The sequence below is a fragment of the Cygnus atratus genome, chromosome 9, assembly GCF_013377495.2.
Source record: "Cygnus atratus isolate AKBS03 ecotype Queensland, Australia chromosome 9, CAtr_DNAZoo_HiC_assembly, whole genome shotgun sequence".
Classification (NCBI taxonomy): Eukaryota; Metazoa; Chordata; class Aves; order Anseriformes; family Anatidae; genus Cygnus; species Cygnus atratus.
Window position 1 is genome coordinate 17892917 of NC_066370.1, and position 24928 is coordinate 17917844.

Below are 24928 nucleotides of genomic sequence, written 5' to 3' on the forward strand. Positions count from 1 at the left end.
GTCAGAGGTCCCAAAATCTTTGTACTAATTATTGCTAGTTTCCAGCTGTCAATGCCCCTTATTTGCCTAAAATTAAGGATCAACATTGTTAAAAGTGTACCATCAAATGCTCCTCACAAAGCTAAAATTCAAGTTTTTTTTCTTAAAAAAAAAAGAATTTATCTTACTCCCATAACAGAACAGGAGTCTAGCCAACTCGTTATTTTAAATTGTGCCTAAGAACTGAAGTCTCCAATGGCACCATAACTGGAAATTTTAAAAATCTATTCTTTGCTGTAGTTAGCAAATGATATCTTATTTGTACCTGAAAACGATCCTCATTTTTAATCCACACAGTTGAGAAAGAGGAAAATAGTTATCTTTTAACTCATTGCCAAAATGCACAAAGGATAAGAATGACTGGACTTTGCTCATAAACAAACAATTCCCTTTAAATCTGCTGAGGAAAAATTAATATACACCATAGCACATTTAGGTGTATTGTAGGGCTTTTTTTCAGGCAAGTCACACTTTATGGTCTAAGCTACAGTATTTTTCATCTCTTCCCATTTAACATTACATAGACATCTTTTGCCCATGGCCCCTCAGATTTTTATTCTTGTCCATGCACTTATACAAACCAGAAAAAAAAAGCAACAAAGAAGTCGTATCTACAACGATGACAATTTTATATACTTACTGTAAAACAACATAACATGGCAACAACTAGAGCAAGGCGAATACTTCAAAGTGATGAGAATATTCCTTTTAACGAAAGCCACAGAAGCTTGGGCAGCAGACAGGGTCTCTCTAAGTTATTTCTGGCATCTCTAGGAGCAGTAGAAAAATCTGTGGAAAGCAGAAGCCTTGCAAATACTGATGCAAATGCATGTCTAAGATGATCGATGGCAAGAGCTGATACAGCCATGCGCAGCCAATCTTTCCTCCTCCTGTTTATAAATTAAGTCATTCAAGTACAGTGCAGAAACCAGACAAATCATGCCACTGGAAGCAAACAACAGAAGCAAAGAACATACAGAACAACTGACAATAAAGACTCACAGGAAAAAAAAATAGCTGTAAAGAACAAAGTCTAAATAGGAGATAATTTAGGAAAAATCTAAAATTAGTCTATGTTTCCCTGACAAACGGTTCACTCAGCTCTAGGAATGAATCTCCTTTTTTTTTTAAAAAAAGTGTTTTGTGTAACAATGCAGCAGCAGGTATAGTTAAGATGGTGTCATAGCTATCAGTTATTCTACAGCAGGAGACTAACATAGTCTAAAAAATGGTTAAGCACGATTATGCACTTTTGGACCCTGAATTTCACCAACATCACTAATATTTATAAGTCTAGAAGTGTCAGATGAAACTTAAAAATAACATAAGTACTGACTGAACAGCTTTGAGACATTTCTAACACTAGAAAATGATTATTTTTTTCTCCAATATAGAAGTTAGTCATTAAAAAAAAAAGTGTTTGAAAGTATTACTAAAGGTTCTCGGTAAGAAATTATAGTTGCCTAATATTCATTCTAAGTTGCATAATCTTTTCTTTTAAATAATCTTTTGCATTAGAAAACAAATCATTATGAAACTGTAAAGCCAAAGTTCTCAGCATTTCCTCTCTTGCATTTTTTGGTACCCCCTTCCCCCACAGACTTAAAAAACACAGAATATTTTTTTTTTCCATCTTTTCACTGCACTCTTTATAACGCATAAGTCTGGTAACTAAAACTATGTTTTTTTTTAAACAACAGAACCCCCACTTTTACAGAACAGGAAAAAAAAATCTGCTGAGAACTCAAATCAGTTCTCTCAGGGTGGCATATGGAGAAGGTGCTCCTTCAAAGACACTGCATAGTAAGGTGACAAATATCATTCTTGCTTTACTGGACTGTCTACTGTAGGCTTTCCTGCCATATGTTATGGATTTCAAGGCCAAGAGATAATTCTACAGTTTCTCCTCTATGGCCAATTCTTCCTCACCCGTTAATTCTAAATTAGAGAGATGAGTTCTATCATTAAACTAAGTAAGTTCCACTTTTTTAAACTTATTTGCTAAGAATTCTACACTGTACTCAATGCACAGTGACTGTTTCATACATTTTAACTGTCAAAGAAATATACAGAATATTTCATCTTTGAGTAAAAGCAATTTCAAATGATCTGTGATGTACTTACAAAAACATGGTCACTTCCTCCATCCAAAACAGTTTTCAGACCAAGAAAAATGTGGTCTTGTGTGAACCAACTCTACACTCATTAAATGAGAAATTACTGATTTAGATTTACTGCAAATAGAAAAATATACCTTGGTGGACAGATGGATTCTTAAGTTCTTCCTGAATTGTTTAAATGCATGTTTCTTCGGTAACCTTACAAACACTGGGAAAAGGGAAAGTAGGGGGGAAAGGGAGAAGAGGAGTTGGAAGGTTTTAAAGAAACACATAATGAACGTAAATTATTCTTCAAATACAGGGCTGTGCTTCTTTTGAGCAAATATAATCAACATATTTGTATGGTAAAAGCCAAAATCTATTTATGTACAAAGCTTAAACCAATCTAAATGCTTGGAGTGGGGTTGTTTATCAAAGCCTCTGACTTTTTCTGTACAAAGTTAACCACAGTTTATATTTCAATACACGATACACTAACCACACATACTGATGAGGTAATGAGGCCTAAGATGGTCAGACAAACCGAGTGGATGCTATAGCTGACACGGACAAACAAGTACTTCTGAGAAGTTAAACATGGTGGTTCAGACATAAAGGATACAGCTAAACAGCAGAGATCTGTTAAAATATTCTAAAACATTCTTATTTCCTTCATTCAATGTAGGGATCTAGTACACAGCTGAACGCTTCAAGCACTACACTTAGGCATTCAAAGGCATGATACAAATATCCTGGTATGAACTATGAACACTAAATTAAATACTTATTTAAAAGGAAAATTTGCTATTTCTTTCCTTGTTTCATAACTTATTTTATGGCTTCTATTTGTGAACTGATCTTGATCTAATGTCAGCTCATATCTTGCATGTTCAAGTCATTACAATTTTCAAAAACAAGGCTGCAATGACAATTTACTACAAAAACATTGCCTTTAACAATGAAATCTTGAAAATCCAGCAGTATCTGCAGCCTTCAGTTTAGAATGAAGCTGCCAGTCCTTAATGCAAAAATAAAGTTCCATGAGAACTGAAATAACACCAGTTAAAGCCATGAACAAGAACAATTAATAGCAGACCTGTTGATAGGTGAGGAACATCCAAAACATGATACAAGGAGAGCTGGACCTCACCTGCAGCGCGTTGAACTTGGGAGAATTTGGGATGATCTTAACAAGAGGGATTACAGCCCTCCCTGGCCCCACTAGGCTGTCACATCAAGATGTCTTCACCACACAATTTGCTTGGGATACAGCACTTAAGCTAACAGCAAAAACTCGTGCAGACAGGGTAAAAGCAGCTAATGCTGTTTTTGCCCAGATCTTAGGCTTAACTGAATCTTAAGACATTTGCATAGACACTAGCTTAGCTACAGGTGCTATTTACAGTCTGTTCAATTTACAGTTTACTCCACAAAGAATATATATATATATATATATATATATATTTAATCTTTTGCTGTCTGATGAAGATTTTTACAGTATTAATGGGACTTCAGTGTCAGAGACTGACTCCAAACTGGATTCCCAAACAACCATCCAGAAGCAGCAGCATTTTTACTGGCCTCTACCTGAAGACTACCTAAGACAATGCTCTATTATATCCCTAGTGGCAGCATGTCCATCTTATCTCCCACGTTTAAAATTAGTAAGCTTAGCCATCTTAGCAAAATGAAGAAGCAGATGTTGCTACGCAGCCCCAAACACCCAGACACACACTGGTGAGAGAAGAGGGGAGGAAAAAAAAAAGTACCTGAACGATGTACCATTCAAAGTTGCATCTGTGCAATCTGTTTTTATTGGCATACTTAGGTACCAAAACATTGCCACCAATGTCTCAGATCCTTTAGATATATGAAGATAATTAAGCATTAATTGCATCTTTGAAGTACAACATGACCAAATATAAATACATGAAAAAGAAAACATGCAAAGATTCCCCAACGTTAAAAGGATTACTCATTCAAAAAATTTATGCTAGTGAGACACCTGCACAATCCACAATTTCTTTCCCAATTTTCCATGTCAAGTTCCTGAATTGTTATAACAAAACACAGAGCATTAGAAAAGATGACTGGCTTCTGAATTGTACTTCAAGAAAAGTGAACTGTTACACCCCTTACAATTCCAAATTACTGATTTGTAATCTAACTGCTCTTCAGTGATGACTAATATATTGCCATTCATACACCAGCATAAATACTTGAATTGTATTTCACTCTCAAAAGTACTGAGTGTTTATACACTATAGTAACCACCCATGGAAATAACAAGATTGATTTGCAAACCGTTAAGACAGCATCTGTAAGAAACAGGTTCAAAATGAGTGCGTGAGTGTGTGTGTGTAAAGTGAGGGGTCATCATGAAAAATGAAACTTTAATAAAATTTCATTTTGCAAATTCAGTTCTATTGAACCATTTGGATTTGGGAGAAGAAAGATTTTGACGCTGTGCTATATCAATGTCTCAAATATCAAATACAAGATTCCAATCTGCTAATATGGTAACAAAAAAAGATTAAACGGTCAGAGGTAAATGTATTCCTTACAAAAATTATTTAGCAACTTTTGGATATGATTAGAAAAACTACTGGAAGCAATTACAGTCCAGATGACTGTTATGCTAGGCCACAAGACAAGCCACAGTTTGTCTTTAAGTCATGCTATAGTCCTGTCTAGGGCAGGGATGCAGCATTGAACTCACTTCAGAACCTACTATAGGTATGTGAGCACCACATGGCTTCCACAAGGCATTTACAAATGTCCCTGTTAACAAGTGGGTGAGTCCATTGTGGAGAGAGTCAAGATGCTTCTGTCGTTGGCATAGAAGGGATCCGATGAACTCCATGATCTAAAGTAACAATAAAAGAAAAGTTTGGCTGACTGGGAATTTATAATCTAGAGGCAAGGAGCAAAGTCTATGAAAGCAAAGATAAAAATGTTAGGAGATTAGGCAAATGTAGCTCTTTAAGAGACTAATCTATTAAGTTTTATGTAAAAAAAACTTCAATTCATTTAAACCTTTGAAAGTACACTATAGTTAATATAGCCAACTATGTAATTAAAAATTCCATGCTTGCCAGAAAGGTAAAGTTTCTCTCAGCTACAGATATTTTCACTGCTTTAAACTGAAATGACCAGAGGTTTATAGGCCAGCTTTCCAACTAGTTTTAGTACTGTGCCTCAAGAAAAAAAAGAAAAACAAAAACCTCAAATGTTGCACACGTAAATTCAGGCACTGTGAACGCTACGGTTTGATTGCCTAAGGTCATTCTAGTAAAGCCTTGTGGTAAGCACAGCTAACCACAGCATGCCAGTAGATTGCTGTTCTAACATTAAATGCCCGTGCTGTCTCAAGTTACAGGTGGGCAAAACCTTATCTGCAGCCATGAGTTTATTTCAACCCTTACTGTTAAATTTAAGTTAAATTTTAAGACATCGGGAAAATTATCTAACATGTCATGAGTCTTGATTCAGAAGTGATCTTGCAATGTCTCTCTCTTAAGGACAGATTACTGCTTTTGGAAAAGAAACACTGCAGAGGGGCCACTGTTACTGGTTGAACAACATTATAGGACTGTATGTGAAAAGCTAAAAAATAAAGGGTTGGAATGCAAGAAATCCAAGTATAACAAACTTATCCTCCAAATTTGCCTCTGTCAGAAATCTGCTGTTTCTTTAGAACTGTTACATGCAGTGCCTTGATACGAGTACTACTAATGGCACAGCCAACAACACATTAATGAGCCCTACTGTACAAGAATGTATGTGATCCAATTTTAGTGACTGACAAACTGACAGACAATTTAATGGAACAGACAGACAAAAATGCATTTCATCATACTACACCACACATTTTATATTCTAACTGGTGAATGGAACTATAGAAAATACTTCTTGAATACGTTTTACAAGCAGTAAGTACTGAATTCCTGTAGCCCTCTACTCCAAGCATTTGCACAGCTTTGATTCATCAACGTTTCTATCAAAATTTGATACCATATTTGATTTCATGTTCAGTTATCATATTTGACAGAGTATCAGGAGCACAAAATACAACACAACCTATCTACATCAATATTATTTAAAATACTGCTCATCATTCCACAGCATGCTTACAATTTGCTGCTGTCTCCTGGTTGAATATGAAGCTGCTATATACAGCGTAAGTATGCAAGAGACTGTCTTGTTTGTGACTGTGTGATCTAAGACATCAGCTATTAAGTACAATGAAAGCAGCTCAAGAAAATTTACAAGCATTTTTAAATCACCAAATAGCTTTTTTAATTGTACCTTCACGATTTCTCAACTTATAGCTGCCGTATGTGATCAAACCAATTAGTACATTAAGAAATAAACAGACTTTCACATATTATAAGGCAAGCGTAAGGGAAGAATGTAAACAGTCTTGACTTTTAGACTAGGTTTTAAGTGACGTTGCTGTGTGGATGCAACTGAAGTCACTGGAGAAAAGACTGAAACGACAAGTTTTCTTTGCAGTTCTACTGTACAGAAAGTTAAGTGAAATGAAAAAGTGGTTCAAATTTCAACCAGAGGCAAACGCAAAAGCTACAGAGCTTCAAGCCCTAGTGCAGCACCACTATAGTTTTGCATAATCATTAAACATAATACTAACTTCAATGTTCTAACAATTCTGAAGTTATTTACCTAGGTGTAACTTCATTTGAAAATCACGAGGTAAACAGACACGAAACCTGAGAAAAAGCAATCTTCAAAAAATGCTTAATATTCTGTCAAATATGATTCATCTTCAATAAATATTTTTAAGTTAAAGAAAATCAAACTGCGTGAAAAAAGGAAATCATAAAAGTGTAAATACATTGCAGAAACATAGAATACCTACCTTGTAAAACTACACATTACTAAAGGAAATGTTAACCAAAAAATCTGCTCTAATTAGATAACAATAAATGAAATAAATAGCACGAGAAGTGTTTCATTTGGAAAGCACAGTTTTACAGAAAAGTGGTGAAAAAACACCAAAAAAACCCCAGACAAAATAACAAAAAAGCCACAAGACCTTAGAGCAAATACCACCAAAATGTTGATTTTTGACCAATTAAATGCTCATCTTGTAGATTAAGAATTCTATTAAATTGTTTATTTTACACATCATGCCCGCCTTCTATACAGCAAGAATTTAATTAAAAATGTACTTATTCATCGTAACAGTTCATTTTTCATATGGAATGAAACATTTTGCATAATCATACCCTAGATCTGTAGAAATGCTGAGTAAATTTCATAAGCAAGCCAAATGAGAGAAACCAACTGAAACCACAGACACGGCGTTCAACACAAGAGTTCAAAACAGGGATGTACTACATATCATGTCAATACCTAAAGGCAAAATCAGAACTGACAAAGCTTGTCAGTGAAAATTACCCACACAAGATTTCATACTGAACGAATGATATCATGACCTTTAACGAAAAGGGACAGTGTCAAATACAAAATGAGTTTCCTTGAAAACGCGTGAAATGCAACTTTTTCAGGTTTGCCTTTTGACCAATGAAGGACCATGATATCATTCAGGGATTGAGATTACGATGTACAAAAGACCATTTTTATTTCTACCCCCAAATATTTCCATGTTTGTTAGACAGCCCTCTCTATTTGGAAATGGGGAGATGGCACATGAGCAGATTTAGTAAGAGCTTTTTCCCCCCACAGTTTAGCTCACTGCAAGAATGGTGTCGTTCCTCAGAAGTATCTGATTACTCTAACATGCTTTTATCCCACTGAGGTTTGTTTCACATGTGGTTTGTGAATGAAAAGATTTATTTAGCACATACTTTGGAATGGCACACATGATTTTGACAATATACCTTCTAGAACTGAAAAAACGTTTAAAATTCTTAGAACCTGATGGCTCTGTTCTGTCAATTACACTGATTTTAGAAATAGATTATAAAAGTTATACTACAAAAATATTTCATCTCCATATCAATCAATGGCTGCAAGATTAAAGACTTTCCTTATAACAATAAAGTTATATTCAAGGAGGGGGTGTGAGCCTTTTCTATATCTTCAGGAGTAATTCAAGCTCCAAGGTAAATATTTGGAGGTTGTACATCAAGAACCAAGGGGAAAAGTCTTTCGACTTTACAAACAACTCCTGATTCGTGAAGGCAAAAAATCATAAAACAGGAGAATAAAAGCAGCAGCGAGGCTTGATTATCTAAAGAGAAGAATGTACAAAAAAAAAATCAAGAGAAATTATGATAGATACAATGCAAGAACTTGTACTAAGCCAAACTAAACATTTTAACAGAAATTTTTTGAAAACCATTTTTCCCCCTCCCCATCCCAAAAGAAAGCACTCAAAAAGAAGCAAGAAACTTAGCTTGGAGGATGAATAAAGTACAATAAAGTGTTGCATTTCCTACTTAAATAAACAAAACCTGCAGCTGGTTTGCTAGACAGCTATAGCTGCAGGCTCATCAGGTTCCAGTTTATAGGAGAATCGTCTGCAGCAAAGGCTATTGAGAGAAATTCCACACCTGTTGACCCGGGTTGGACTACATCTTCCCATTAGTCGTTCCAGCATTCTTCTAACAGATGTGCATGCTGTTTCCCCATCTGAGAAGCAGCACATGGAGTCCAAGCAGTTGATACCTGAACTTGTCTCAGTAAGCTGGAAGGATGAAATATAAAAAAGATAAAATAAAATTAGTATTTGCAAATTCTAGCAATAAAGATGTTATCAGAAATAACTTAGGAAAGGCAGGTTTTCTTGAAGTTAATGTGTTGAATATTTTTCAGTCTTACAGAAGAACTACAATGATGTTCACCATTTCCCTTCCCAAGGCCTATAAACATTAACATTTGATGTTCCCAAGGTTTAAAACACAGCCTTGCTGAGCACATGGAAATTGTATAACACCATTTCTGCTTAATGATAAAAATAAACTGGTTAGCAATTTTCTGTATTATAGCTATAATGAATTTCTGGAGCAGAGCCTCATGCAGTTTAAACTGTCCAGCCTTGATTAACCTCAGTAGAGGTACAACAACTTATACAATCTGCAGGTGTATTTTTTAAGCAAAATCTATCAAGAGAAAGCTTCAAATCAAGGCTACAGAATAAAGTGCAGCAATGTGATTGTAAGTATTCATTATTCCTCAAGAAGTGTAGAACGCAACTTCCGATATTAGTTTAGGTCCTATCACAACCATAGGTACACACATCCTTGGCTTTGCAAGGAACAAAAGTAAATTCCTAATTTTGTGAAAATCTTCTCTAGTTACAAATCAGACAGATGCTAAAAAGGTTTAGTCAAGCTTATGTCAGTACAAAGAGCAATTCAGCATTAGTATAACAAACTTTCTATTGTTCATTCTTAGCATATGAGAAAAGGACCCAAACAAAATGAAAGTTACACAGAGATGCATTGAATAAAGTTAAATGCCACCTATTGCTGTACTCCTCTATTATTTTTGAACACTAGTCAACTGCAACACAACTGAAATACAACTGAAATTTAGCACTTTTGGACAGAGAATATCCAAAACTGATTTCAGCATTCTTTCCAAAAGGAAGTAAGCAGAGTGTGGGGATTCTTTCTGATTTTACTTAAAAACTCTACATGACAGCATCCTGTCAAACAACTGCTAAACATGCAGGCTAATTTTAAGCACCTTTTATTCTCACCTCACTCTCAGACACCTGTGAATGAGGAAACCCATGAAAAGGCATCTTAACCTATAGCAGGGCACAGCTCAGTTTTAAGAATGTTCCCCGACTTTTCACCATGTGACTGAAAGTAAATGACTGTTGTCTGAAAGACTTTGGTTTCCAAACCCAATTTCTTCCATGCCACCCATTCTTGCCCAGTACTAACACTTCAGAGTTTCTCAGAACAGTTTCTCTGAGCAGACATCGACTACGAGCAGACACATTCCTTCCTAATCCCCTAAAACCCAGGCAACTTGGACAGATTACAGCTTCCTAACAGAACAACTCCTTTTCTAGAATGAAGAAGCAGCCAAAAGAAACAGGAGACTTTTGGAAATCCAAGTACAGTTCACAACTGTGCTGTCACAGAAGATACCATGACGAGGAACAGCATAATTTACAGCATTGCAGTGAAAGCAAGTACAACCTTCACGGCAATTTCTTATTGTGCTGACAGAGTATTAGAAAAGAAATTACACAGAGCAGAAGGAATTCCTAGCAGGAGGTCAGAAAGCAAGCTCCCTGCCACATATACAGTGATCTTCACTGTTGTGTTAACAGCAAAACAAACTCTGAACATTCCTCCACTTAAGATTTCAAAAGTCCTGACACAGAGCAGTCCTTGATGTTATTAAAAGACTGGCATAAAGAGGAACCAGGAGTCATGCAAACTAGCTCTCAAGGAGGGAACCTTCGGTTCTGGTTTTGGAGGCATGGTCACTCCTCTGCAGTAGAATCTCCTTCGTTCCTCTCAAGTAGAGGCTAACTAAAAACTAGGATCATACTTGAACCATGATTTATGGAGAAGTTCATATTATCCTTTTAAAAAAATAATAGATCTGACCTTACGTAAGCCTGCACAAAACATTTATGTTCTATCAAATTCACATCTAAGTGCAAAGTAATATTGGACATGCATTAAGGACACAACATAAACTCTATTTTATGTGTACATATGTTGGGTATCACTGCCTGGAGAATGTGGGTTTTAATATCTATGCCCACTGTATGGAAGGATGATATTTATATTATGCTAAAGAGCTCTTCCCACTTTTCTCTCTGTGGCAGACAGTTACAATCATAGGTCTATATCAAAGTAAAATATGGCATGGTAAGGCAGCAGAGCATAATCATCTCCAAAGACTTGAAACATATCCTCAAGAGATAAAAGGGAGGTGAGCCAATGCTTACAAAATCAATACATACAGAGAAATATCTGATGTTATTCATATTTGGGCTGCAGACAGAGTCTTTTCATAAGGTAAGATATTGGATCACCATAACAAAATGGATATTATAACAGATCATTTCATGTAATAAATGAAAAACACAGTAGAAATGCTGAATTAAAAAGAGTGATTTAGTTTGATAAAGAAAATCAGACCCACATACTGTGATACCCACATTTCTGGTATCTACGAGAAAACTTGCATCTTGGAGATGGCTCCATGACTGTCTATAAAATGATATTTATAAATATATATATACACAAACAGTAGGGTAGAGTGGGAGTACTACCTAGTGAACGTAAGAACTGTCCTGTAGGCTAGATGGATCTAGCAGTTGCCTATTGTCCTCCCCTCTGTGCTTGCTTTCAGCAAAGTCACATGCTGAGCTGACTGAACCCTTATCTTCTTCCATCTAGAAGGACAGAAAAGCAACAGATCTTATAAAGCGCCATGCTTGCATTGCTTTAAAACAGTTACCACATGAACCTTCATTTTACAGATCTGTTCTTGAGAACAGGGCACATTTACATGGAAGAGGCAATTTTTTCAAGTTAATTGGTAAAACACATGGTTTATCAGCGCACAAATATTAGAAAAGTTTGGTCTTTTTGTGCACCACAGACTGCAGAAGGGGAAAAAATAAATCTGAAATCTATTTCAAATTTTCAGACTGAGGTTTAGTTCTCCTTTTCCAACAGCAAGGATCATTTCAATTTGTTCATCTTACTACAAGGTGTTCGATATGCAACACAACAGACATTTCAACTAAACATTTAATCACACTGAAATATGCAGTTGGGACCTTGCTGAACAGGAAATATATTTAACCATGCACATCAAGGTAAGAATATTGCAGGGTATTTTCCTGAGCCCAGGTGCTAACTACCAACGTGTCTGATGGCATATGGACATTTAAGAAAGTATATGATATAGCTATTGCTAATCCACAATTAAGTTGCAACTTAACTCCCTTTTCTAAAGATCACTTCTGTTTTTTAATCCATAACATACTGTATACCAACATGACAAATAGAAAGCTTTAGAATTTTAAAAGAATAAGAGTACTGACATCTAACAACTTCATTGGAACTTATATTTTCAACATTTTTCTAGATTTTCTACTCTTCATTTCTTCAAGTAACCCTACAAATGCCAATTTTTTTCAATTATTTCAAAATAATTAGAAAAAAAGTATCTTCTGGTAAGTACATATGTGCACTTTTGTTACTGAAAATCAATATGAAAAGTCTACTCTCTCACTGATTCCCTCTTCCTATGATAGGTTCTGTGGATTAGCTCACAGACCAGCACCACACTATGCTAACACACTATACAAACCTGTAAAGGAAGACAAAGTTTGTTCAAAGTTTAGCAAATTATGGTGTTCTGATATATTTCATTACTGTACACTTGCATAGTCTTTTTGGAAGTTATGTGGTTTCTGTAAGGAATGTACAAAAGGAACAGAAAACTCTCTGCTCTGACTTCTACACAGCTGGTCTAGATCACATATGATAGCTATTAGGAGAGGAATCCTATGTAACAGCAACTAGAGGAAAAAATACAGACAAGTAATGAAGGCCGTAAAGACAGGGCCAGAAGTTATGGAGACAAGTAAAGAAAGCAGATTTCTACAGAGATGAAAGGAAAACAAGCCAACAACAGAATCATGGGAGGGCAGATGAAGAAAGAACAGGGTCTCATGCTAAGGTAAACGCTCCAGTTTAAGAGTCCCAGATATGTTATGCACTAACGGCCTTCCCTGTAAATAAAAATCTTGTCTGTGTTTTTTGTTTCCCTGACACTGTGCACAATTGTAATACACTGTCAAAATGTAAAAGCCTCTATAAACATAGTTAATTTAATCTGTGATTAGAATTAGAACATGTATCTGAGCAACACGTCTTGCATGCAGATTAAGATTTCTGACAGTTCTTATGAAGCAGAGACATTAAACATATACACACAAACCTCACACGCAAAACTTTGTTTACAAAGAAAAAATAGAAATGAGATACAATGGGGCCCAGTTAATAGCCCAAGATAGAATTTGACATGTTCCACTAACTAGAGACAGCTATAGAGGAAAGAAAAAGGAATTTTTTCAAGTATTCAGTCATCCGTCTCTGGGTAAGCATAAAGCCTGCACCTGACCTGTGCTGTCGTATTTCCTTTTCATGCCAAGCTACAAAATGACATTATAGTTCAGAGGTAAGAGTTTAACAGGCATGCACAAGAGTGCATTTCTGCCTTATAGAAATCACAGGGACATTTAGAAGACCCCAAGCTCTCAACTCTGTGTACACCACAAATGTTTTATAAACTTGAACTTTTTTGGACATCCCCATAAAATTTGATTATAACATCACATATTTTAATTTGCATTCATAAAGGTATTGTGCTTTGGTATATCAACAGAACACTAAGCACATTCTCAGAACACTGCATAGGTCAGTTAAACCTGGAACTATATTGCTTTTGAGGCTTTTAATACGTATTTAACAAGTAACACAAAACCCCTATTACCAATTTTCCCCTTTCACTGCTTTAGGTAAGGATCCACAGAGTAGCTTCTGAACTTCATCTGAAGACTAATAAAGAACTAGAGAAAGCCAAGTCCTAAGTTCACTAAATTGAAGAGGTAGCTGTACTGCAGTTTTTGCCTCTGCTTTAAAGCTAGTAAGTGCTAAATTTTAAAAAACAATGCCTCCCTGGGGCGTTTGGCAATATAAATTGCAGAATTCCTGATGTGTTTTCACAGTGTGACAAATAACAGCTAACACCTGTTAATAAGCCATCTGAGCAGAATAGCCACTTCAGATTTCTCCCTGCAAATATATAGTCCACTCTCAGATAAAATATAAAGCTTTTTCTTTTTGATTCCCCTTTAATAGGGCTTTTATTGTTTCAATTAACTGATTTAAAAATACTCTAACCACTTCCAATGACAACTTCATCTCTTCTACTTTCCCTTATTTAAAGAAATGTAAATTAGTGTCTCAAACCCCCCAACAATGGGTTGCTTGGTTCTCCTAGCATCCATTCTCATGCTTTTGGACAACAATTACCTGCAAATTATGTAAAAGAAATCAGTTCTCTGCATTATGTCTTACCATATAATATAGATGTAGATAAGGGTGGGATAATACATCAAACAGGTTAAGACATTATTGATGCATAAGAATGTTTTAGTGTTACAAATGAGAATCATTATTTGATAGCGTTTCATGTACTGAACTCTGCTACACATGTACGCTTATCTTTTCTTGTATAATTTTCTAGAACTTTGTATAAAAGTTATTTGAGAATATGTATCTGTAAAAGTCAAAATAAACAACACTCACTTCATAGATACACAAAACAAACACAAAAAGCCTTAGCTGCACAAGTGTACATATGCACCCAAATTTAAAACATTTTCTGCACTTTCAACACAAGTGAAAGCAAATTAAAATGGGCAAACAACTCGCAATAACTGCTGCTTGAAATATATGGACCTTCCTGTCACGGCCTGATGAAACTCAAATTATCCAACATGCAAAAAGCACTATTAATTTTGATCATGAATAAATTAAAAGCATTATAACCATGCTAGAAACTATAATTATTTAAAAATGGATGCAAGAAGAGCTAGGTCTATTCCAAAAGTTGAGCATCATGCTAGGGATATTTTTTTCCTAAAAACAAAGCACGTCCAACATGCTACTTAGGAGAAGCGTTTGGCTCAAAAACACAGAGCAAAGCCAAGAAATATACCAAACTTAATGTATCTGCACTATAGGTATTGCTCTCTCAACCCGCTAACATTCATGCCTCTTCCCATCTCTCTCAGCACTGAGTTAGTTCACCTTCAGCATGCATAAGAGTTGACGAGGAACTGTCCCTCCTACTCTACCTAATTTTGCTCAGCTGATTCCTTGCCCTGGACAATGGCTGCAGTGCGATGAACTCGTCACTTAAAGCAACTCTGTTGGAGTACATCTACAATTGGACAGAGAAGGGATGGAACATACATGTCAGTCAGTAGCAGCAGTAATTTTCTAAGAGAAAGACACAGGACAAGACATTGTTATAAAAGTGGAATGCACGTTATATACAGAAACACAAGCCTGGTACCTTTAAGACAGTTCCTGGATCATCACGGCCAGTTATTGTTTGGGAGGACCATACCTGAGTGCACCTCAGCTTTCACACTAAGGACAAAGGCCTATATGCTTACACGTCTATACTTTACCTGACATCTTTATTCTGTATTACCTTGTCTCCGCAACAGTGCTGTGACTGGTATTTACCACAAGACTTATATTTTGATTCAGATTTTCCTTACTGCTCAAGTCCTCCAACTTGCCATAGTTGGGAAAGAACAGAACTATAGTCAGAAATTACCCAGACCAGGGTAACAGACCAAAGGCAGAAGACCAAAGTCAAACATAATATGATGTATTCTCTTCAAGCTCGGCAAGAAAGCTAGGAACACAGGAGAAAAACAAAACAAAACAAACCCTAAACCAAAACAAACAACAACAAAAAAAGACACTGGCACCCTAAAAGGGAAAGGTAGATCTAACCAAGCTCATCCTGCGACAGAAGTCAACTCATGCTAGCCCATGGAAGACACTGATTTTTATTTTTTTCCTTAAAGTCACCGTAGAACATAGAAAAATTACATTTAAAGTTTAACACTTTCTAAAGTGGTTCTCCCTTATACTGGTTAAATTTAATTGCTCTCTTGGGAGTAAGTTATCTAAGCGTAACATTTAACCGTGACTGTTGATACTATGACCTTACACCAATTAAAGGATTTAAAATTAAGTTGCTTACGTACTCAATAGAGTAATGTAGACACCTATAGATTGGGTCAATTCAGAGCACTAAGGTGCGTAATTCACACAAATAGTGTGCTCTTAGTTTCTGAAAGATTAAAATAATTGGAACAAGCATTTTCAGTCAAGAAAGCCATGTTAGTTTCACTCACAGCTTTCAGGGGAACATTTTACAATCTAAATAATGGAGGGAAGAAGTAATATAAATAGCTATGAATTTAAACATCAGTAACTGTAAATATTAGTTCATGTACCAATTTGTCTTGCTCTAATAAAAACTTAGGAACTGTAAACTAAACTTTTCTTCCCTCAACATGCAAATACACTACTTTAGTCATACAATTAAAAATGAATAATTAAAAATAATTCAGTTGCGCAGAGGGTGCTTTAGGACACAAGTGTTCTCCAAACTCATTCTATCAGAAAGCTTGAGTCATTTCCTCTGCTTTGAAACTGAAAGAAAAATATTCACCACAAATTTTAAATACATCTAATGAGGTATAATAATGAAAGAAGCATTCTGTTACTTCCTGAAAGTAAGTGTGGAAAATAAGTTGGTCACTTTTTCATATAATCACTTACATCTACTTCTTCACTACAAGAATAGCTTATGAATTCTGTAGGGCCAACTGTCACATTAAAATGGGGAAAATCTCAACAGAATAAACCTCAAAAAAGCAACAAACAGGTGACTTCTTTTTGGAAATACATTTTTAACTGTGATTTTGCTATCAGATGCATGCAGAGAAACCACCAGCTGTCTGTTGAAAAATTTTTGGTCAAATCACATTTTAAATACTTAAACTTTGCAGTGTCGGGAGCTAGTTGTTTTCAGAAAAAGGCAGTGCTTTAGTAAACACAGACCTTGGTGTTGACAATGTCAAATGGCAAAGCAGAATGAGAAAAAGGAAAATCAAGTTGTGCACAAAACAAAATTACCATAGCTATGAATTAAGCTATAGCCACAAGAAATGTGTTAAAAGTCCATCGAGATTATTTCTTAAAGGTAAGAAGCCTGACTGTGTCCTTGATAAAAACAACTGTAATTGAAACAAACTGAACCTGATCTTTTTGAAAGTAAGAGAATGAAATAAGAAATATATGGCAAAGGCTAGAGGAGGAAAAAAAAAAAAAAAAGAGGGCTTTTGCTGTGTTAATGCAAGTGCTTTTTTTTTTAGGGACATGAGAAACCTCAACAACCATACTGATACACTGACAAACAGAAATAGTTGATGTAAAGAAAAGAAATGGAAATGTTCAATAAATATTGCTGTAAGTTCTTAAGGGGAAAAAAAAGAAGCAAAGTAAGTAACCATAGAAGTCCTCTTAAATCAAACATGCAATCAGGAGTCTTAGCAGGTCTATCTGAGCAGTCTTCTAAAAGCTAGTGCTTTTTTAAGAACAACCACTCGGATTAAAGCTTGGATTTCAGCTATTAAATTCCAAGAGTGGAAAATGCAGCTAGTATTCCAATTCTGAAAAGGGATTAATAGATATCTTGGCTAGCTACAGGTTTGTCAGCAGGAGAATGTCTCACATGGATGTTTTTAAACACAAATTAGAAGGGTAATATAATTCAAGTAAATGAACAGGCACATACATTAAAGTAATTTAAAGATTAAATACTAAAGGTAACAATATTGATGTAATGTGGTTAAGAGTTCTGTGTACATAGCTCAATAAAATTTGGATTAAGCAACTAGGACACCACAAAAATCAATATGGCACACATTAAACAGACTAAAAACTGCCAACAGTTTTCAGAAGAGAACTGTATATGGGCTATCTTCGTCAACTGGATGTTTTTCTATTTACTGTCTTTTTTACTGCTATCTGACCTCTTGGCAATGACCTGGAAGAAAACAAGCTCTTGCAGATAAGAAAGATGCAGTAGATAACAGGTTATTGACCTGTATTATTTAGTAAACTGAATACAGCTGAGGAACTCATAATTTCCATACTTGGCACTGATGTAAGCAGTGCTGAAATATTGTGTCCTGTGGTGATATACAAAAATTAAGACATTGAGGAGTGGTACAGATTATGGAAGTGATGGAAAACAAGTTGTTGGTATTTTTTTTTTCCTCCTCCAAAAGATTCAAGTTCAATCTCGGTCAGAGAACAATTAACTTGATCAGAAACCTAACTGTAAATAAAACAAAAAAGTCATTAATGGAAGAACTTACAGTTTATCAGAAAGGGTATACAAAGATAAAGTGCTGAAAAATAAAACCAGAGAGGGTAACTATGAGAATTGTGGGTCAAGATGACTTCTCTGTACCGTACTATACTGTACACTAAGAAGTAAAAACACTCAAATACAGATGAGACGTTTAACTAAAAGAGAGCTTAATTTCAAAAAGAATGATTTGAAGATTTTGTGGCCTGTTTCAGGCAAGAGGAAGATTCTACTATCACAGTGTCTCTTTAGGCCTCATCTATGAATTTACAAAAATACCACACTGGTAATTACCTTTAATTACATAATCAGCAATCATATACATGGCATATGTATAATACGAACAAGATTTAAGAAATACTAATTAAAACAAGTCCTACTGAAGTAATATTTAAAACTGTTTTCATCAACATTTTAAGAACTATTCAGTATTAATTACAGTTGAAGAAAGCTTCTAATATCTAGACAAACATAAGGTTAGTTACTATTTTAAAGCAGGTATATATGATCCTCTTATACAGTTGCAAGCTGAGATGCAAAAAAGACTGAATGACCCCTCTATAAATAAGTCTACTATTGTTAATATTATCAATTACTTAAGCACAGTTGTCATTTCCTTGTAAAATGGTGCTCTCATTTTTGTAATTCTCAATTAAAATTTATCTTTTGAAATGAGAACACTCATTTATACATTAAACATGACAGCAGTATAAGAGGACAACAAAATAACACAGGAAAGTAATTAGTTTACAAGACAGATTTTAACAAACGCATTCCTTCACATATTGATGAAGCTGGATATAAAAGCATAACATTACCTGAGCTTTTTCAGTACTCGTTGGTTGTAGATGTCGGTACAGAACTTTCTTCACAACATCAAGAAACAAACAAGCAACTACTATGAGGATTATGGCAAACCAAGCAGAACCACTTGACAACAGTTGAACAAATACAAAGTACATATCCTGGGTATGTAAAAATGGCCTGAGAAGTTAAAAGAAGTGGCAATTATTAAAAGGAACTTCTAGAAACAGAAGTAAAGCACAGGCAAGCTCAAGTGTATCCTTATATATGTCAAGCAACAAGTCTCTTAGGATACAGAGGTACAACTGTTTGCTGTCCAAGAACATTAGCAATCTCCTGGACCTGGCCTACAAAGAAATACTGAGGAAGGAGGGTACAGAACTTCAGAGGAAAATGATCTGTTTTAAACTATGTTGCAGCATATCACTCAGTGTCCTACAGCTCCAAGTCCCCCAAACACAAGCAAAAATGTATCACTTTACTGATTTACCAGCATTCTCATTTCTGTTGCATTTGCCTTCTACACAGAATCTTTTGGGAACCCTATGTACTTTTCAAAAACAGAAATGCCTTTATAATCACAGGCTGTCAGAGACAAGTAATCCCTGTCCTTGAGCACATCACAGTTTAGCAACATGGCTCCCATTTCTAAAAGAATCGCCAAAGGTAAATAGCCTCAGTAAGCTTAGAAATATATTTTTCAACACCTGTCACAAAATTCATAGCAACATGGTAAAACATAATATCTGTGTTCTTTCATGACTTCATTTATCACATGTGCTATAGAAAGGAAGAAAAAATAACTCACCAGATAATTCCCCCATAAAATAAGGAGAATATGAAATAAAATACAATGGATCCCCAAGTAACAAAATGGTTTATCCATGTCCAGAAGTGAGTTTCTAGTGCCATCTGAAACAAAGATAACTTCAATAAACTTCCCTATTCCCGTCACACTTCACAGAAAATGACAAATACTGGTCTGAAGTCATTTGACCATGCTTGTGAACTGCACTTGTGTTACAACTAAATATTATTGTAACACAAAAACATCTTGAGCGCCTTTGAAACAAAAAATAATAATCTCTTATCTGGAATTCTTAAGAATCAGTTACTTCCATATAACTTTTAAAACTATTTTAAATTATCGTTCAATTACATAGTTGCCTATATATCCAAACACTTAGATTATGGTAACGTACCTTCATCGTAACAGTTATAACCATAACGGTGAAGACCAAAGTACCAAATGTCCAGTTTCCAAACATCTAAGAAAATTGCAAGGCAAAAATAAATTAATAATAATAATAAAAAAGATCAGCCAAAGCATTCATGGTAAGTTAGAAGTTTCTGAAGTCTGCTATACTAATGAAACAAATCTGTGGACAAAGCCTGCATCATGAAAAAGCAAGAAGGATACAACACAAACTACTAGAAAAAATATAGCTTATGATAGGAGCAAAATTAACAATCTACAAGTCATCTTCCTTCCTGGTTCAAAACAAGTCACCATAAAGGCTACGTAAACGATGAAGAAAGCTCAAAATAATTACATGAAATGATAGGAAAATGAAGATACCAAATTGATCAATTAAATGTAAGCATCTGAACAAAAACAAATACCAGGTAGAAGGTATTCACTTTAACATAAGTGCTAAACACTTACAGTTTTAACATTTTCAGACAGTTTTCAACATGCAGCATCACCTGTAAGTTCACATTTTTCCCAAGCACAATTTTACAATTCAAAAATAATGGTGCCATTATATTTTTCAAGGAAAATGATAAGGAAAAGACACTTTGTTTCAAGGCTAGTGAACACAAAATTAAGCTTAAATTCTAAAACGCTGCATCAGTCACTTTTGTATTCTCTTGCCCACGTAAGTTAGACTATCAAAACTCTGAACAAGTTCTACAACATCTCAGCTCTGACACCAAGCGGGGATGTGAGTTTGTAATCTCTCTACCCACATGCTACTCAGACACACGCCATTCTATACACGTCCAACTACTACTCTGCTTTTGCAAGCAGTCTCAATACTGAAACCAAAGACTGCTTTTTCATTTATTTATTTTCCAATCACTACCATACTAAAAATGAACAAACCCTCACCTCAATATTTACCAGCAACAAACTAAGCAAGCAAGGACAAAGGGACTACATGCAGACAGGCAAAGTCATCCTAGACTGGACTGGTTAGTACAGCACAGGGGCATGAAAAGGGTTGTGCACAGTTGTAGTCCTTGTTACAGAGCTCTGACAAAAAATAAAAATAAAAAAAATCCCAACAACCTTATCAGAGATCTCACAACTGCTTTTCTCATCTTTATACATGGGTGAAAAGTTAAGGCAGCTGTAAGTCTGGATTTACAGACAATTTTACAAATCTTTGTTAAAATGCATCTTGTGAAGCCTACTTTTGGTGTAAAAAGTAAATATGAAGCATTTAACAGCATTCTTGCTATTAATTGCTGCAATAATAATCTTGAAATAAAATTAGACTACTGCTTCAGAGTGACCTCTGAAAGAAAGTGTCTTTGTTAACACTGTTCTAAAACGGTCACGGAGTTAGAATGAAAAACATGAACAGATTCTTGCCACCATTTTATTTTTGAACACATTTACACTGTGGATGCTGCATCCTTTAATCCTGTGAAGTAACAGATACAATATTTTGTATCTCCTCCTCTTCTACGCTCTTACCATTTGCCTGTTAGGTTTCAATAGCTGACGACATGCACAGCATGAAAAAGGGGGGAGAAAAAAGAACTAAAAGATCAAGTTGTTGCACAATGTGTTGATGTAAGCCTAACAAACCACCATCATTAAAAAATTATGTACTGTTCTATTCTGCTTTGCTCCAAACTTGGAACTCAGAACGAAAAAATAAGGCTAATTGCTGGTTCACTGCCTCGTCCCGACATTGTATCGTATCACACTTTTTTGTAAAGGGATCACTTCTCGAGGACTGTTACAAGAAAGCACTTCAGCAGTATACAAGTTTCTCTTCCCTTAACTCTTGGCTTTTTCAGGCACATACTTGCAACTTATTTTATGCAACACCCAATTCTACCAGTTCAAATAAACATCTTTTAGCAAGCCCACAGAAAGTAGAGTATCTCCAAATACATACTAAGACTTCTTTTTGGGTCACATCACAGAAAATGTGAAAAACTAAAGTGCATGTGAAAGCTGTACTTCAAGGATTCTCATTCAGTAGAGAGATTAGTTTGTACAAGAAACAATAAGAGAACCTTCTCCATAAAGACTGCACTTAGTTTAGTTTTACAGAATATAATCTGTTCCCTAAACTAAACAATTATTACTATATACGATGTTAAAAAGTATCTTTCTGCTTCATAGATGTTCACTAAGCAATTTTGAAGTAAGGTGTCTTCACAACTAAGACAGATGCTCAGAAAGGCACTGACTCATAGCACAAAATGACTTGATCAGAAAAATACTGAAGGTCCTTTACCAACTCGCAAGTATTTCAAAGTCACACAGCTTGTAACAGATGACAGCAGAGGACATCCACCCCTCAAAGACATTTTAGTCTGAAGCACAACCACATTAAGGTTCTTATATAGAATCTCATGATGAAATAGGTACTCCAGACAGCTGCTTCATTCCCCCTTTTACTGCTCCTCTCTCTGCAAGGATGCTAATGACCCATTCACATGCTCTCTGATTTTAGTCACTCAGTCCAATTTTTGACCATTGCCTGTTCATCATTACACGGAAACCCTTTTTCCTGCTAAACTTGCTAAGGGAATGGGCACAAGCTATCATCAACAGACCAGTGTGAAAACAACATAATGCTATTTTTAGACCAAGTGTCATAACTTGCAACTCTACCAAGGGCTACATGAAAATAAGCACACACCTCATGTCAGTAGTAAAAACAGCACAAGGAGTGATGCAAATGTCTTTTGGATCACTATCCCTAACAGTTTTATGAGTAACCAAGAATCGGGTTGTTCTGAACTGGTCTAACGAGAAAACAGATTTGTAAAGGCTTTCCAACCTTAATGATTCTAATGGTTTAATCTAAAGTGGTTTTTGTTGTTTTTTTTTTTTTTTTAATATGACTTTTTCTCTCAACTTTGACATCATTAAAACACGAGTTCAAATCAGTATTTGATGATTTCATTAAGTTATTGTCTTTAAAATATTTATTCAACTAAAAAGTATAACTTAAAAGGAGCTTTTAGCACTTATTTATTAAAAATTCTAATTAAACAATTCATTTTCAGAAGAAGCTTTTAAACAGGCTTAAGTCTGAAAGTTGCCAAATTCTATAACAGATCCTCAAGAGAAAACATTGATGCTGCAAATTAGTTCTACTCAAAACTAGTTTTGAATGAATAAACGTAAGTTCTGCTTTACAGAATAATTATGACATTAACAGAAAAAAAAATTAAGATGACTAACTGAAAGAACCGTTCTTCGTGGACATACGTTTTCTGACAAGTCTTGTATTTCATAAAGTGGGGAAACTAACTCTTGAGAGCATGCATGATGAATGGTAAAGCATCTTTAGTATTTATAAAGTTGATAAAATCAAAAACATCTTAGATTTTTTTCTGACAAAAGGATTTTGAATAAAAAAAACATTACGAAATATCACCAAAAAATACAATCGGGGAACAATTCTCATGACATTTTACCTGGCCATTTCCCAGCAGTGAAGTGTCTTCTCCCATTAGAAGATACGAGCCATAAAAGAAAATTAATGCATGAAAGAAGCCCAAGATCGTCCAGTAAAGAAATGGTTTATACCCTAGATGAGCATTTTTACTGATGTCTCTGCAGAAATAAAGATTTTGGATTTCAGATTGTCTTTATATAACCCATCAGCTATTCACATTACATGACTGCTACTGCATTGAATAAATGTAACTTTCAACTGCACCAAGATATGCTTAATGAATGCCAACATATGAAAAAAAATTATGTAAATTATGAGCAAAAAGAACTCTGAGAGGACTCTGCGTATACAGGGATCATCAACATAAATTTTGTCTTATGGGTCAAATTCGAACTAGCACAAACTAGAATTCTTCTCCTTACATGTGGAATTGCAAGAGAAGAAATAGCCAGATCTGATACTTGCCCATTATCCTGTCTAGAAGACCTTCATGAAAAGAGGTACATCTAAGAGACATCTCTTTTTCACAAAAATACGTACTTTTTTCTCCAATAAGCGGTATGCAGTGCAACATTCTACCACTGGGAGGACTATCTAATTCCACAGGAAAACAACTCCCCTCTTAGAAAAGCATTTTTTGCAGTGATTCCTTAACTACTGTATCTTAGTTTTTCATTTTCCATGTTTGAGTGTTTTTCACCTTCTCCATGCAATGCAGGAGAAGGCTGTCAATCATATAAGTTGACCAAGTATTCAACTCTTCCAGCTTTAACATGACTAACATAAAAAGATACTTCTCTTTAAAATACTAATTTTGATTAACTTTTGGGATGAAAACTGTAGCTGCAGTACTTCCTCTCTTGAGGATAATTATTGAAAATTGCATAAATTACAGATAAAAGGAATGCATAGTAGCAAGTTCAGACTTCTACAGATATCACTGTTCTAAATGGTATGCTGCTGTTGTGATGTATGTAGGATATACATACCGATAGAGCACAGGTTTACTCTGTAATACATGCGGATGCACATGCTGTTCAAAAAGACTGTAGATGAGGACAGGCAAGGAAGTGAAACAAATATTGTACAAGGTCAGGTACACACTGTCATAGAGTGTCTGAAAATGGAAATAAAAATTATTTTGAGAAATATCAAGAAAAGAGTCGTTCATATTTATTAAAATCAACAGCAGAAACAAATCATTTAATCACATAAATTTACCACGTAGAAAAAGGCTGTATTTACGTCATGATCTAGTAACATCAAGCTGTCAAACAGCAAAAAATGAATCTAGATATTTGTTGAATTTTAGATCTGTGGTGCTCCTGCGTAGTCTACCTTTTCCATGAAACAATTAATTTTCCAGTATCAGAAGAAAACCATACAGAA

General features: G+C 35.2%; 1 protein-coding gene across 7 annotated transcripts in view; it reads right to left on the minus strand.

Annotated features, from left to right (window-relative positions):
- Nucleotides 1–3922: 3922 nt before the first annotated feature.
- ATP11B (ATPase phospholipid transporting 11B (putative)) overlaps nt 3923–24928 on the minus strand; it is a 58183-nt gene continuing 37177 nt past the window's right edge. The window contains exons 24-31 of one of the 7 annotated variants that reach the window (XM_035557210.2): nt 24529–24656; nt 23559–23697; nt 20090–20155; nt 19696–19799; nt 18902–19067; nt 14977–15062; nt 8678–8811; nt 3923–5004 (exon numbers count right to left, since the gene is read on the minus strand). In XM_035557210.2, coding sequence (XP_035413103.1) covers nt 8709–8811; nt 14977–15062; nt 18902–19067; nt 19696–19799; nt 20090–20155; nt 23559–23697; nt 24529–24656 — 792 coding nt within the window. In that variant the 3' untranslated portion in view covers nt 3923–5004; nt 8678–8708. Of the gene's footprint in view, nt 8812–11370; nt 11494–14976; nt 15063–18901; nt 19068–19695; nt 19800–20089; nt 20156–23558; nt 23698–24528; nt 24657–24928 lie in introns of all 7 variants that reach the window. The other 6 variants (XM_035557212.2, XM_035557213.2, XM_035557209.2 and 3 more) reach the window with 6 other exon arrangements.